This window comes from Xiphophorus hellerii, chromosome 7, assembly GCF_003331165.1.
Source record: "Xiphophorus hellerii strain 12219 chromosome 7, Xiphophorus_hellerii-4.1, whole genome shotgun sequence".
In the NCBI taxonomy this organism is placed as follows: Eukaryota; Metazoa; Chordata; class Actinopteri; order Cyprinodontiformes; family Poeciliidae; genus Xiphophorus; species Xiphophorus hellerii.
In genome coordinates, this window is record NC_045678.1 from 5,363,901 (window position 1) to 5,379,059 (window position 15,159).

The following is a 15,159-nucleotide window of genomic DNA, read 5'->3' on the forward strand; positions in this document are numbered from 1 at the left end:
CGGGATTCCCCCGGAGGAGCTAGAAGAAGTGGCTGGGGAGAGGGAAGTCTGGGCCTCCCTTCTGAAGCTGCTACCCCCGCGACCCGACCTCGGATAAGCGGAAGAAGATGGATGGATGGATGGATGGATGGATAATTTTCCTACAGGGTAAATAAAGTCTTTCAATGTGTTTGTTTAAAGTATAAATAGCTGAAAATATTGTTGCAATTAATGCATAACTGAGCAAATGAGAACATATGGGAAGAAAATAAATGAACTCTTAAGCCATATTATGATAAACTAAACAGGAAGATTGAAAGTTAGCAAATTAAAAAAAGAACATTGATAAATAAATGAACAAGTATGTTAAAGATTAATAACAAAATGGTGAAGGCATTCACAACGAATTTTAAAATGTATATTAAAAAAATTAACTAAGGACAAAAATACATTTTAAAACCTGCGTTCAAACCAGGCTCCAAGTGAACTGAAAAATTTTGTCCTCATTACATAACAACACATGTTCACTGTTTTCAGTGCTGCATAAGGGAAAGTAACCTGGGCTGTGTTTAATAAACTCCTCCACTGTTAAGACTTGAAAGAAGAGATTGTGAAAGAACAACAAACACTTTGGCAACATGCTGGTGGATAGAAACAAATGTACTCACCCCCATTTTATGTCTCTCCATGGAGTTGTTAAAACTGTGATGGAGAATTTAGAACAATGTCTGAAAAACTCAGTCTGGCAATCAGAATAATTTGCTACTGATTATGCTTTTGATTAAATACATAGGTACTGCATGAGCAGTCAAAGTTAAGCAATCAAATAGTTAATATAATAATAATAATAACAATAATAATGGGAGAAGAAACACTTATTCTTTGTAATAACCTGAATAAATAACTGAACTTATGTGGACATGATGGAGGTGCTAAACAGTAAAAAATCAAAGGGTAAGTTTACTTAGGTCAAAAATTTGTATAAAAAATTATTTAGATTTTTACATTAAGTTCATGGAATAGTTGGTGTTGTTAAATCTGTGAAATTCAGTGTATTGGGGCAGAATAAAAAACAGATTCAGCTCTTCAGTGAGAAGATGAGTCCAGAAAAGAAAAAGTTCTTACGGGGAGCCGACTGAGGACCTGAATGATAAAACAGTCATAATAAATCATGTAAAAATATTTTGCAGTTCCAGTTCAAATCATGCTTCGATTATTATAGGTTTCATTTTATTGCTTGCTGCACCATTTAGCCTGCTATTACAAGAATGCTTGTGGACGTTCTGTAATAAGAAAATAATCCCATCATTTTCTTGCACATTTAATATTTTAGTGTAAATAAATTTATTTATTTTTTTTTACATGTTGGCAATTTCTCCATAATTGTCACAGCTGTACTGTGGCATGTATTATACAGAATATGTGCACAACCACTACAGAAATAATACCAATGCGACTCAAATGACGCAGCTACAGTTCATTGTTTGCACATTTCTTTTCAGAAAACAAAAGTGACGTTTAATCCCCCACCTGCTACCTGATTAATTATATAACTCCTTGAGGAGACTCATAAAGCATTAACATTTCATGATAATTCCTAAATCGTTAAACGTTTATTAAAAACAAAATCAAATGAGATGGTGATGTCACTGAAAAGCAATTTACCCAGGCACAGAACAACAAGAAGCTGTGAATATCATCCTATTGACCTTAATTATTAATTCAGATTTCACAAAAAATTACATAAATAGCTTTTAGCAGACTTAAACATTACAAGACCTGACATTTAAAAAGATTTCAGTCATGTTCTCATGGGTGAGTTTAAATCAAAGTGTCTGTACTGGACCCCAAATTATTTACATTTAAAATTAGTTATTTGTTTGCAGATGACCCTATTATATTTTATTCTAATGACATTGTGACCCTATACATAGCATAAATAATGAACTAAATAAACAGAAAATGTGGACAGATATCAACAATATCCATACAAAGTTACCAAACAGATTTTTAATTATTAATAGAACTAAATATTTCCTAGAATACAACAGACTACATTTATTCTGTTGTTTTTAAGTTTTACTGTATTGAACATATTTTATAGAAGTCTGGGATAATAACTACACAAGTTTGCTAAATCTCATATTTATACTCCAGACAACATCACACAAATTGTTTAGTTCTGCAATCTCAACTATTAAAAATGTGAGCGGTGCAACATGTATTATTCTTTTATTTATATGGCTCAAAATACATTTAAATAAAGTGGAAATGAACTGAAATCTTAGGCCAGCTATGAGCTGCAGTTAGATCCTATAGAGTTTAATTGCAACTTCATTTCAGTGGAATGATTTGAAACTGACAGTAAGTTAGAATATATATTATACAGTATGTGTCTCAGTGAAACAATCATGTGAAACTTACGAGGTTCTGGATGCTGATTCCCCATGACTGGGAACAAAGAGCTGAGAGAGAGAGAATGAAGAGTTAAGTTTATTCACTCCACCTTCCGTTTCTCCCTTTTTAATTTAATATCCTTTGTTTGGATCTTATAAATGTTATCATTTATTTTTACTCATAAGAATATGAAAGAGTTTATTTGTAGCATTTAGTAAGACAAACCCCAACAGTTTCTCGGCGTAGTTGTCTCCAAAGTCAATCATCAGTTTCAGAGCACTCAGGATTAGAGTGTCGACGTCTGGATTCAGCTGAATTTCATGAGTGTAGTTCTTCATTAGGAAGATGCAGTTCATTGGGATTCCCAGGCTGGAGCTGAAGTCAGTCATCTATATTTAAAAAAAATAAAAATAAACATTTATTTTGAGTCAGTTATTTTTTTTCTCCTGTTTGAATAAATCTTACTAGAGCTCACCTGTTTCTGTAAATATTTGCTCTTGTAGATGTTTGTCAGATTTTTCTCCGTTTCCTCACAGGCTGAGTCAATGTGGGTGAGAATCGCCAGCTGAGGGATTCCTGTGGATACACAGAGTTCTTGGTTGAGGTTCGTTTTGCTAAGATTACTGCAGCAATGCAGTGTGACATGGAGTCGATCAGTCTGTGCTGCTGTTCAGGTGTTATGAGAGCCCAGTGACCATCAGCTCTTCTGAATTGTTGGGTCTGGTGTATCACATCTTCCTCTTCACAATACGCCAGAGATTTTCTATGTAGTTAAGGTCGGGTGAGTTTGCTGGCCAATTAAGAACAGAACCAGGTATCGGTGCTTTGACACTGTGTGCAGGTCCCAAGTCCATCCATCCATTTTCTTACATCCTCATGATGCCATTGGGTACGGGTGCCTATCTCCAGTTACCAACTGGTGAGAGGCGGAGTACAACCTGGACATGTCGCCAGTCCATGGCAGAGATGCTAAGTCATGTTTTATAATTAAATCTGCATCTCAGTAAAGTTTTAGGGCAGGAAGTGTCCTAAAACTTCCTGGTAGATGGCTGCGCTGTCCTTGGACCTCAGAAAACACAGTGGACCATCACCAGCAGATGACATGGAGACCCAAGTCATCACTGACTGTGGAAACTTTGACTGGACCTCAAGCAATATGGATTCTGTGTCTCTCCTCTCTTCCTCCAGACTCTGGAATCTTCATTTCCAAAGGAAATGCAAAATTTACTTTCATCAGAGAACATAACTTTTGGATCACTCAGCACCAGTCCAGAGTTTTTATCGTCTCCAGACAAGACAAGACGCTTCTGATGTCGTCTCTTGTTCAAAGTGACTTGACACCAGGAATGTGAGCTGAATCCCATGTCTTGTATTTATCTGTGTGGTGGTTCTTAAAGCACTGACTCCAGCTGCAGTTCACTCTGTGTGAATCTGTAAATGGGTTTTTTTCACAATCTTCTCTCCACATCTTTTCCTTCCCTTCACCTCTATGAATGTGATTGAACACAGAGCTCTGTGCACAGCCAGCTTCTTTAGCAATGACCTTTTGTGTATTGCCCTCTTGTACAAGGTGTCAAAGGTCATCTTTTGGACAGCTGTCAGGTCAGCAGTCTCTCTATTGATTGTGTAACCTACAGAACTGGACTTAGAGACAATTTAAAAGCATTTGAAGGTGTTTTGAGTTAATTAGCTGATCAGAATGTGGCACCAGGGATCTTCAATATTCAACCTTTTCACAATATTCAAATTTTCTGAGATACTGAATTTGGAGTTTTCATTAGTTATCATTAACATTAAAGAAATAAACATTTGAAATTTACAAGTCTGTGTGTAACAAATGAATATAATACACAATTTTCTCCTTTTGATTGGAATTACTGATTTAAATAAACTTTTTCATGATTTCTACGTTTTTGAAATCATTTAAACCTCTATTATAATAAACACAATGGAGGTTTATTATGTAACCTCAATGACTGTTTAAAGTAAAATTTTTGTATTTTTGGCTTAGTTACATTTACAGTTATGTTCCTTTACTGTAAACGCAAGTTTATGGTATATTTTTGTTTCTTACCCAGCTCACTGGCTGCTTCTCTGATTTCCTTCATTTTTTGTAAAACAGACGACTTCATTTGTGATGCATTAGCGTCATAAATGTGAACCAAAACATGAACTCTGTCACTGACGGACGGGGAAGAGTTGTAGCCAGGATCACCATCGGAAAGTGAAGATATAGGACTGAACTGTGGAAAAAAAATATGATGGATATTCAATACAATTGCTACGAACATATATTTTCCATTTCATTTAAGATTATTATAATAGCTTTAGAAGGAGGAATTTTTTAACAGTAAAAAATATCTATTTATACCTTATATCCGTCCTTCACATGACCCTTCAAGGCCAGTTTGATGTCGTCTGTTCTGACTCCTCTTCCATCTCCTTCCTCCAGACCCATGATGTCATTTAACACAAAGGGATAAAAGTTTCCCCTGCCTTCTTTCTTGATTTTATAGGTTTGATACTGAAAGAAAAAAAATGAAAGCTGTTTTTATGTAAACAACTGATATGTAGCTGCTACAAATACAGTTAAAACTATGAGAACAGCAGTAAATGTGCTTCAAAATACATATATTAGTTCAATTCTAATCTTAAATTTGTTTTGCGAAATAAAATTCTGAACATGTTGCTACATAATAAATCTTGGTGGGATAGTTTCTAACATTAGCGGACTGACTGGCCTCCCAGTCATGCAGCACGCTGTTGTTTTGCGGCGCCACAATGTCTCAAACTGAATCACATCAAATGTTTTCTCTGTTGATTAATCATAAGCTTTAACCATAAATGTATCAAGTTAGCTGTGGATAGAGGGTGAATGAGGAATGACAGCAATTTCTACACTTTATTTTAAAAAAGTATGAATTAATATTCCACACAACCATGAGGAGATTAATTGATCCACCAAGCAGAGATGTATAAGAAATCATAAATCCCAATAATAAGAATAAGCCTTTAACATCAAACAAGAAGTTATACTGACTATTTTTGTAAAACTTTGATCAGAGGTTGTGGAACTGGCCAGAGCTGCATTGGTCATCCTCCCTTGCAGGACGTTGTTGACAGAGTTGATGAAGCTGGACTTTCCTGCACCGACCCGTCCACAGAGTAGAACTCTGATCACTTTAACTTCTTTATTTTGAGGTTGAAAATTCTTCATGTACTGCAGAAGATCCTGTTTGTTTCTGTTAAAATGTGAAAATAAAAGTTCCAATTGAAATGATTGTTTCTGCCAGAACAAACATTTTGCTCCTGAGAGCTTTTATGACTTCACTTACACTTTTGCTAGGATCATGTAGGAGCCAATATTGATTATCATCACAATTATCGGGTAAACGTTATGATTACCCGATAATTATCAAGATAGACATTCCTGAAAATACAGAATTATCCTGTATTTGAGGATTGATGTGAGCGTCCTGTTTTAAATCAGTAAAACTCTTAAGTGATACATTATCTTTTCCACAATTTTGATATGTTTTAATGTTCAGGGGCCTCATGTATAAAGCGTGCGTACACACAAAAAAATGTGCAGCACCATGTTTTACGCACAAGTCGGCATGTATAAATATGAACGAGGGGTGAAAGTTTGCGTAAATATATACAAACTTTTTTCCTGGCGTGAAAATGTGCGGCAGCCATGCAAACTTTTTCTGTGAACAATATCAAACTACAAACTCACTCAAACTCAAAATCAAGACTCACCTAAAAACACGGACATCTGATGACATTCAGTGTTTACACCAACAAGAATCAAACCCGATGTTTATTCATGATTTTAATATTTTATTGTTTAAATTTAATAATTAAACAGGTTATTATCCTCAGATAATAACCTGACAAGCACACAAAATAAAGAAAATATAAATAAAAGGATGTGAAAACCTCACTCCAATGTAAGTAATAATTGTCCTCAGTTTTTGTCTCATGAAGATGTAACGTATTGGTCTGTGTGCCGAAGCGCATGACCTGCATCTATGGGTTAATTTCATTCATTTTTCGTCGTCAAGATGGCGCCGGCGCAGCTGGCTGCCTGCAGACGCAGCTCCCGTCGTGTGTGTTTGTCTGTGTATATTTGCTGTAACCGATTAATGATCCGTGCTTGAAGAACCCATGGATCATCAGTTAAGCTTTCCACAATGGCTGGATGTGGTTCTGTCGATGTTCTCCGCGTTCTTCTGTTACTTTCTATACTCTTGGTTGCGGAGAACCTCGCCGAGCGGAGTAGCGGCATTGTTTGCTCGCGTGAACGGCTGATTGCGCTGTGTGGGCCTCTGCTGCTGCCCGGAGACGGGCCGGTGGTTCCGGAGGAGTTACGGAGGAGACGATGGGGCTGTGGGTCTGGAGTTAAACGGAGGTAGAAGAAGAGACGGCGCAGGCCAGCGTTACCGGCGATTATTGTGGGGAACGTGAGGTCTTTGGGAAATTGGACAGACGAACTCACAGCGCTGGTTAGGACCCAGAAGGATTACTGGGAGTGCAGTATCTTCTGCTTCACGGAAACCTGGCTACACTCGCTTATTCCGGACTACAGAGTGGAGGTCCCTGGATTTTCCTTGGTGCGGGGGGACAGGGACTTTTCCAAGAGTCGGAAGAAGAGGGGCGGCGGGATTGCACTTTATGTGAGTGAGAGGTGGTGTAATCCCGGTCATGTTAACGTGAAAGAACAGATTTGTAGCCCGGACATTGAACTTCTGGCTGTGGGAATGCGGCCGTGTTATTTACCGAGGGAGTTTACGTCCGCCATTTTGATCGCTGTTTACATTCCCCCATCAGCTGATGCAGCGGTGGCCTGTGACATCATCAGCTCTGACCCAGCCAAACTCCAGACTCAACACCCGGACGTTGTTATTGTGTCTTGTCTCTTGTCTTGTCTCTATGCTGTAACTGCGAAGTAATTTCCCTGCTGGGATGAATAAAGTAATTCTATTCTATTCTATTCTATTCTATTCTATTCTATTCTGACTGAAAAAGTAAAAGTGGGGTGGGATTAGCAAATTAACTCGAAACATGTTTGACTTTCACTTCCAGTTTTAATAGATCATGTGATTAGGTTTAAGGTGATCAAGGTGTGGAGATAATCACACATTTAAAAGTAACTACACCAAGGTGAGCCAAGTAATTGCTTGGCTTTGATGCAGAACATCGCCTGTTGGAGGATTCAGAGGGAGCGATTGATCAGAGATCATATTGATCTGCTGAAAAATGTTGATGAAAGTTTATTAGTGTTTAGATTGCCCAGTCTGATCGTCCTGGTCATTTAAGCCTTTCTGCAACTTTACGACAGTTGAGAGGCGCATACTGTGCTGCTGCTGTTTCTTTTACATTGTTTTATCCATTTTCTTTGACAAAACCTGAAAATAACTTTATAATAACTAATATAATAACTTTAATAACTCAAATATGTTATTCCAAACAAACTAGAAAACATTATGCAAACCTGATAGGATTATAAACTGGGTGTTTTGCTGTCTGATGATGCAAAGGCAACAAATATACTGGTGACATGCAGATGTACAGAAACAAATTTACTCACCCCCAGGATATTTCTCTCCATAGAGTTGTTAAAACTGAAAAATAAAGAGAATAAAGAGCAACGTCTAAAAGAATTAGTCTTGCAAAAAGTAAGCAAAATTTGTTATTTAATTTGTGTTTGATACATAACTTGGGTCCAGTTAGTAAAATATTCCAGCAGTTCATTTGATAATTGATGAAGGAGCAAAAATCTTGTTTTGATGTAACTTCAGTTCTACTTACGTGGAGACGGTGGATAAGCCCACTCTGGAAAAACAGATTAAGATTAAGGTTAAGATTACTTAAGTCAAAACTGTTAATATGATAAGATTAGCTATTTTTGTGTGAGTGAAAATTCACAGAAGAAATAATCACTGTACTTATGCTGAGTTGGTAAATAAGAAAACAGACACAAGTTGAATAAAAAACTTGCCCTGTGGATAATTTAGTAATGCTTCCATTACAATACTTTTAGACAATTACTCCTCACAGCAGTTTAGAATAATATTCTATAATATTAATTTATAATGGTTTAACAGTAGCTTAATTTCATTTAATTATGTTAGATCATTTAAAACAGAAAGTAACTTAGAACCTATTAAACTGCCTGCATCTTAATCAAGCAACTCCGTGTTACTTACCAGATGAAGATGATGAAGAGTTACCCGCCATGACTGGGTCAAAAATGTGCTATGAGAGAAAATGTGAGAATAAAGTTAGTTTTGTCTCTCCATATTGTTTTGCTTTTATTATTTTACAAATAATAGTAAATGCATAGTTTGCAGCTTCAGAAGTTACAAAATAAATGAATTCAGGATGAATGCAAGTCTTTGTGTCATTACTGCCCCCTCGGATACCAGACTGCTGAAGAGTTCAAAACACAAAAACAAGCCAAACCGGAGTGGGGGGAGGAGGAGGCCTCAGAAGGACGGATAGGACAAAAACAAGACTATAGTTCTTAAGATCATGAAGGAGCACACAGTCTGGCGGTCTGGCAATGCAGGAGCAGCAACCTTGGAGGACGCAGGCAGTGCAGGAACTTTGGAGGCCATGAAGCCGGAGAAGCCCACAAAGAAACTCTGGAGTCCAGCCAGGAGGCTGGAGGTGCTTGGCGCCAGCAGTGGCTGCAGGTAAGTGAGGCATGCCACTGCTGGTTCTGCAGCAGGCTGGAAGGTTGTGGGAGAGGTGGTGATGGATTTAAACACTATGGGTGGAGACAAGGAGGCTGCTGCTGAAAAATTGGTGTGAATAGTGGATTTTAAAGTTCTGATAAGTGGAGCGAGCTGGGAATCATGAAGACAGTGGCAGAAATAACGAGGAGACGTGGAGGTGACAGTCTGACCAATCAGAAAAGCTGTGGGAGGCTGATATCGACGGGAAGTGGTCTTGAACTGTGATGCATTGTGGCAGAGGTGGATGATCCTGAAATGAGGCGAGCTGTTTTCGGGGTGGAGTGGGTCTGATTAAGTTAATCTTCACCTCTTCAATATGTTCATTAATCCAAGAGATGACAGGAGTGAAAATTCTGGTTCTAAAACTGTCTTGAGTTGAGCAGCAGCAGCCACCTGTTCCCAAGGTGAGGTTATGATGGAAACGTTGTCTAGTTTTAACTTGATATTTCTTAGAAGGTTCTTTGTACTCTCACCTTGGAGAATCTCTGCTGGGTCCAGCTGGCTGGGTCCAAACGAAGGCAACAAGTGGATTTGATGATTTAATGAAAAAGTTATGAAATATAAAATAGATCTAGGATCATCCAGCCAGGAGACACTGGGAGAATACTGGGAAGCACAGGGAAATGATGGGAGGAACCAGCGAGGAGTGACTGATAGAGAGGAGCTTAATTACTGGGAGGTTGATTACTGAAACAAAGAACTGGAGTAATTAGCAAACTGATCACAAATGTGAGGGGGAGAGAGGAGAAAGGCTGACTGAGGAGAGAGAGAGAGAGAGAGAGAGAGAGAGAGAGAGAGAGACAGACATGGGGTGAGGGAAGATGTACAGGGAGCTAAAAAATAAAACAGGGAATAATAATAGACATAAGAAATTATTAAACTAGAGTATCTAAGAATAACTAGAAGAAATAAACACTATGAAGGACTGAACCAAAGTAAAACAAAACATATCAGATCTAAATAAAAGAGCAACTAAGAAACAGAGAAAACAAAATCCATCAACCAAAGGTATGATACTTTGCTGAACTTTTCTAACACAAACCTAAAATTGCCCAAACACATAAATTCATGGGTTACTGCAGCTGTAATGAAGGTTTTTTATCTGCTGAACCTACCTGAAAAGTTGATGTGCTTCAGGCAAGGAGAGCCGATACAGTGGTAACAAAAGCTGAGTGCAAAGATATTTAAAAGGATTTTACTTTCACTTTCAGTTTTAATAGATCATGTGATTTATAGGAAAAACCGCTGGATGAATCATGAACATTCAGGATGTTGAGTGAAAATCAGTTTTTATTTGAATAGTGGCAAATTGCATTAATAATTGTAAATAAATATTATTAAAAACAATAAATATTATTTACAATATTTGACTGGCGATTCTCACCCAGTCAATGTGGGTGAGAATCACCAGCTGAGGGATTCCTGTGGACACAAAGAGTTTCTTTTCTTGTAACTTAACAATAATTATATTTTAACAAGAATATTAAAACCTCTCAGGATTCATTTAAATAAGTGACAAACATTTGTGACATCATGAAAAAATGACTAAGTAGTAAAATGTTATTTTAATTTCTTTTCTATGTATTTCTTTACCACCTATTTTATGTAACCTCTATGATTGCTGAAGTAAAGTTTGAGTATTTTTCTTACTTGTGTTTACATTCACATTACTTTACTGAATGCAAGTTTATTGTGTATTTCTGTTTCTTACCCAGATCACTGGCTGCTTCTCTGATTTCCCTCATTTTCTGTAAAACAAACAGCTTCATTTGTGATGCATCAGCAGAATAAATGCAGACCACAACATGAACTCTGTCACTGATGGACGGGAAGAAATGTAGTCAGGATCACCAGCAGAAAGTAAAGATGCAGGATTGAACTGTGGAGAAAAAAACATGATGTCTGTTAAATAAAAATGCAGTGAAAAATATATTTCTTATTAAAGCAAGATGGTTGTTTTAGCTTTAGGATCAGAGCCAATAACGACACATCTTTCAGATGACTGTTGAAAATAATTTTAAAAGCAAAAAAAAAACAAAAACATACTGTTATAGCTTTGGCAAGCCAAAGCACAACAACCAACAACCGGAATTAAGTTAATTATTGATATTTATTGTTACATACATAAAAGGATTCCCCGCTAGCTTTATCCGTTCGTTGTCAACCCGACATGGGGATCATACCAAACAGGATGCAAGTATTCAGGAAAGTTCCCCAAAACAAACAAAATAAAGGAAAGGTTGTCAGCCCGCCCTCACAAGTACTACAAGAAGAAAAACAATCCTAACTGGGCAGACTAACAAAAAAGGAAAACCAAACGCTAAAAGGACAGCAGGAAGCAGTGCAAAAACTGTAAAACAGAAAAAATTACTAAATGCTTATTAAATCATTTTAATCAAATCAACCTAAAACACATTTAAACACTTCCTACCTGTATTGCGTAAATCAACACTCCCAGATTAAGCCTTGGTGTAGCCGATCTGGTGCAACCTTAGCAAATAAAACAATATATAAACATACAATTCATTCTAATTAAAAAAGACCAATATATAAAACCTACCTGCGGCGTCGAACACCCACGCTCAGGTAACGCTACCAGCCAACACCATCATCAATGCAGTCCTGTATAAAAACACCACATCAGCACAACTTACTTAAAAGAATCACTTTAAAACGGTTTCCCCCAACCAAACAGTGGGTCCAACACACAGCCGGTCTAACACACAGGAAATTGATACTTGGCCACCATCCTTCCAGCTTCCCTTTTATGGAGGCTCAGGCTGTAGAGAGTGCAACACCTAAAGGTGCCACCTGTAACAATACTATTTGTACCTTATAACCATCCTTCCAGTGTCCCTTCAAAGCCAGTTTGATGTCTTCTGCTCTGACTCCTCTTCCCTCTCCGTCCACAGACCCATGAGGTCATTGAACACAAAGAGATCAAAGTTTCTTCTTCCTTCTTTTAAATTCTGTATGTTTTATACTGAGAGAAAAATAAAAGAGGTTAAGCCATTTCTTTATGTAAACACATTTGCAAACATGCTTCAAACTGCATATTTTTGTTTAACTTTAAACGTGAATTTGCTTTGTGAAATAAAATTCTGAACATGCTGCTCTTGGAAAAGTTCCTAATAAATAAACCTGTAATCACAGAGTGTAAGAATTGTGCTTTTCTTTTACCACACCCTTAACCCAGATATTAATTGGACATGATCTACCAGCTTGCTTTTTCATTTTGCATCTGGAAGAAAATATATATTTAAGAGTTACATTGCCTCCCCTCATCCACAGCACTGATAATGTGCTCGATAAATAAATAATCTGTTTGTACAGTCATTTGACATGTGGTTCAGATTAATCTGGACCTAATGACACACTGGTGCAGCGGTCTGGTGTGTTTTCAAACTTTAGCTTCAATGCTAATTAATACACATGCGGAGGCATTACCCTACAACTTTTAAACACATATTTCCTACAGATACATTTGGTATTTTCCACGCTTAATGCAACCCTACAAAAGTGCGCTGGTTAACGAATTCAACATAAAGACAGGCGAATATTACACAAGTCTAGTTTATGAACATTACCTAATGCTAACATTAGCTAGCACGATATGCTAACGGGGACAAAATATGCGACTGACGTCATAAGTTGTGTAAGATTTCTTCTTTGAAAACAGGGTGGACCCTTCAGTAGCTGTTAACGGTGTAATTTTGTGAAGATAAATTATCATTCACATTCTGTGTCCTGTTACTGAAGAGAAGCAGGTAGCTCTGCAGTTCAGGACAGAGTTCTGAGGTGAGAGACAGACGAAGTCATCCGCTTTAGTCAGCGCTAACCAATAGGAACACGTCTTATGTGTCACTCTGTGTGAATCTGTAAATGGGTTTTTTCACAATCTTCTCTCCACATCTTTTCCTTCCCTTCACCTCTATGAATGTGATTGAACACAGAGCTCTGTGCACAGCCAGCTTCTTTAGCAATGACCTTTTGTGTATTGCCCTCTTGTGCAAGGTGTCAAAGGTCATCGTTTGTGCAGCTGTCAGGTCAGCAGTCTCTCTATTGATTGTGTAACCTACAGAACTGGACTTAGAGACAATTTAAAAGCATTTGAAGGTGTTTTGAGTTAATTAGCTGATCAGAATGTGGCACCAGGGATCTTCAATATTCAACCTTTTCACAATATTCAAATTTTCTGAGATACTGAATTTGGAGTTTTCATTAGTTGTCATTAACACTAAAAGAAATAAACATTTGAAATTTACAAGTCTGTGTGTAACAAATGAATATAATATACAATTTTCTCCTTTTGAATGGAATTACTGATTTAAATAAACTTTTTCATGATTTCTACTTTTTGACTACCACCTGTTTATTATGTAACCTCTATGACTGTTGAAGTAAAATTTGAGTATTTTTGGCTTAGTTACATTTACAGTTACGTTACTTTACTGTAAACGCAAGTTTATGGTATATTTTTGTTTCTTACCCAGATCACTGGCTGCTCCTCTGACTTCCTTCATTTTTTGTAAAACATCCTGCTTCATTTCTGGTGCATTAGCGTCATAAATGTGAACCAAAACATGAACTCTGTCACTGACGGACGGGGAAGAGTTGTAGCCAGGATCATCATCGGAAAGTGAAGATATAGGATTGAACTGTGGAAAAAAAATATGATGTATTTTCAATGCAATTGCTATGAACATGTATTTTCCATGTCAAGCAAGATTATTATAATAGCTTTAGAAGGAGGAATTTTTTAACAGTAAAAAATATGTATTTGTACCTTATATCCATCCTTCACATGACCCTTCAAGGCCAGTTTGATGTCGTCTGTTCTGACTCCAGTTTTTTCCTCCAGACCCATGATGTCATTGAACACAAAGGGATAAAAGTTTCCCCTGCCTTCTTTCTTGATTTTATAGGTTTGATACTGAAAGAGAAAAAAATGAAAGCTGTTTTTATGTAAACAGCTGATATGTAGCTGCTACAAATACATTTAAAACTATGAGAACAGCAGTAAATGTGCTTCAAAATACATATATTAGTTCAATTGAGGGGATTTCTAAACCTCTCACTGCCTGCATGTTTGTTTTGTTTTATTTTGCTCAATGTAGAGATAAGTTATTTTTGAAGTCCATGTCTCCGTTTCTTTTGACACAGAGTGAGTGATCGCTTTAGGTTTATTACAGATTCAATGGACACAAAGACAAAAAAGGGTGAAAGGGAGATCAGAAATGTTAGATCATTAATTTCACTAGAGCTCAGAAAAACTGTTTGCATGGAACTTCATGTTCCAGGAAGTTGAATCAGAAAAACAAGAAGCAGAATTGGACCACATCCATTTCTATACAAAACCTTTGCATTAGTTGGGGTGGTTTAGCCATACAAGCTGAGACCCATTAGAACCGGTTCCATGATACACAGTCATGAAAACACGTGAGACGATGCTCTGCTTTGTGTAACAGGAAGAGTCACACACTGTAAAACCTCATAAGTTAGTTAAACTCAAATGGTTTGAGAAAAAAAGAACACAAATGTTGCCTTTGAAAAAAATAAGTACGGTCAGTTTCATCAAATTGCCATCACCACTCACTTTCTGTACGTTACTGTCATGTTTGAGGCTAATCGTTTGACCCACATGCAGAATACACTTCAGGAAACAGAGAAAATCAGTGAAATAAAGTTTATTGTAAAACGAGTTCGAATGTTTCTTCTTTGCCCGGGGTATGAGACGGCTGGAGAGCTGGAACTTTGTGAAATGGGGACTGATCCACCAATGGGAGGTGGGGGGATATTCTGCTGGTGATAGAGCTTGGTTTCTAGGGGGAGTGTCAGGTCCAGGTGGATGAAGCCAGGAGATGCAGGGAGAATGGGCAGTGATGATGGTTTGTTGGTTGTACTTCGTTGGAGGATGGACAGGTTGCAGCACTGACTTGAACAGCCAGAAGAAATTAGTCAACAGTCATAGGAAACTTTGAACCAAAGGTTTCTTCATGAAGAATCTTGGAGGTGGAAACGATTAAACTCGTAAGACACA

General features: G+C 37.4%; 1 protein-coding gene across 5 annotated transcripts in view; it reads right to left on the minus strand.

Moving 5' to 3' along the window:
* The window catches only part of LOC116722923 (interferon-induced protein 44-like), a 70,991-nt gene extending 56,944 nt beyond the window's left edge, over window positions 1-14,047 (minus strand). For 2 of the 5 annotated variants that reach the window (XM_032567344.1, XM_032567341.1), the window contains exons 1-12: window positions 10,235-10,282; window positions 9,593-9,952; window positions 8,589-8,637; window positions 8,191-8,214; window positions 7,970-8,003; window positions 5,417-5,618; window positions 4,748-4,900; window positions 4,451-4,619; window positions 2,852-2,952; window positions 2,602-2,765; window positions 2,404-2,444; window positions 648-681 (exon numbers count right to left, since the gene is read on the minus strand). In XM_032567344.1, the coding sequence (XP_032423235.1) occupies window positions 648-681; window positions 2,404-2,444; window positions 2,602-2,765; window positions 2,852-2,952; window positions 4,451-4,619; window positions 4,748-4,900; window positions 5,417-5,618; window positions 7,970-8,003; window positions 8,191-8,214; window positions 8,589-8,619 (953 nt within the window). In that variant the 5' untranslated portion in view covers window positions 8,620-8,637; window positions 9,593-9,952; window positions 10,235-10,282. Of the gene's footprint in view, window positions 1-647; window positions 682-2,403; window positions 2,445-2,601; window positions 2,766-2,851; window positions 2,953-4,450; window positions 4,620-4,747; window positions 4,901-5,416; window positions 5,619-7,969; window positions 8,004-8,190; window positions 8,215-8,588; window positions 8,638-9,592; window positions 10,202-10,234; window positions 10,283-13,608; window positions 13,778-13,905 lie in introns of those variants that run through there. The other 3 variants (XM_032567343.1, XM_032567342.1, XM_032567345.1) reach the window with 3 other exon arrangements.
* Between the last annotated feature and the right edge of the window lie 1,112 nt (window positions 14,048-15,159).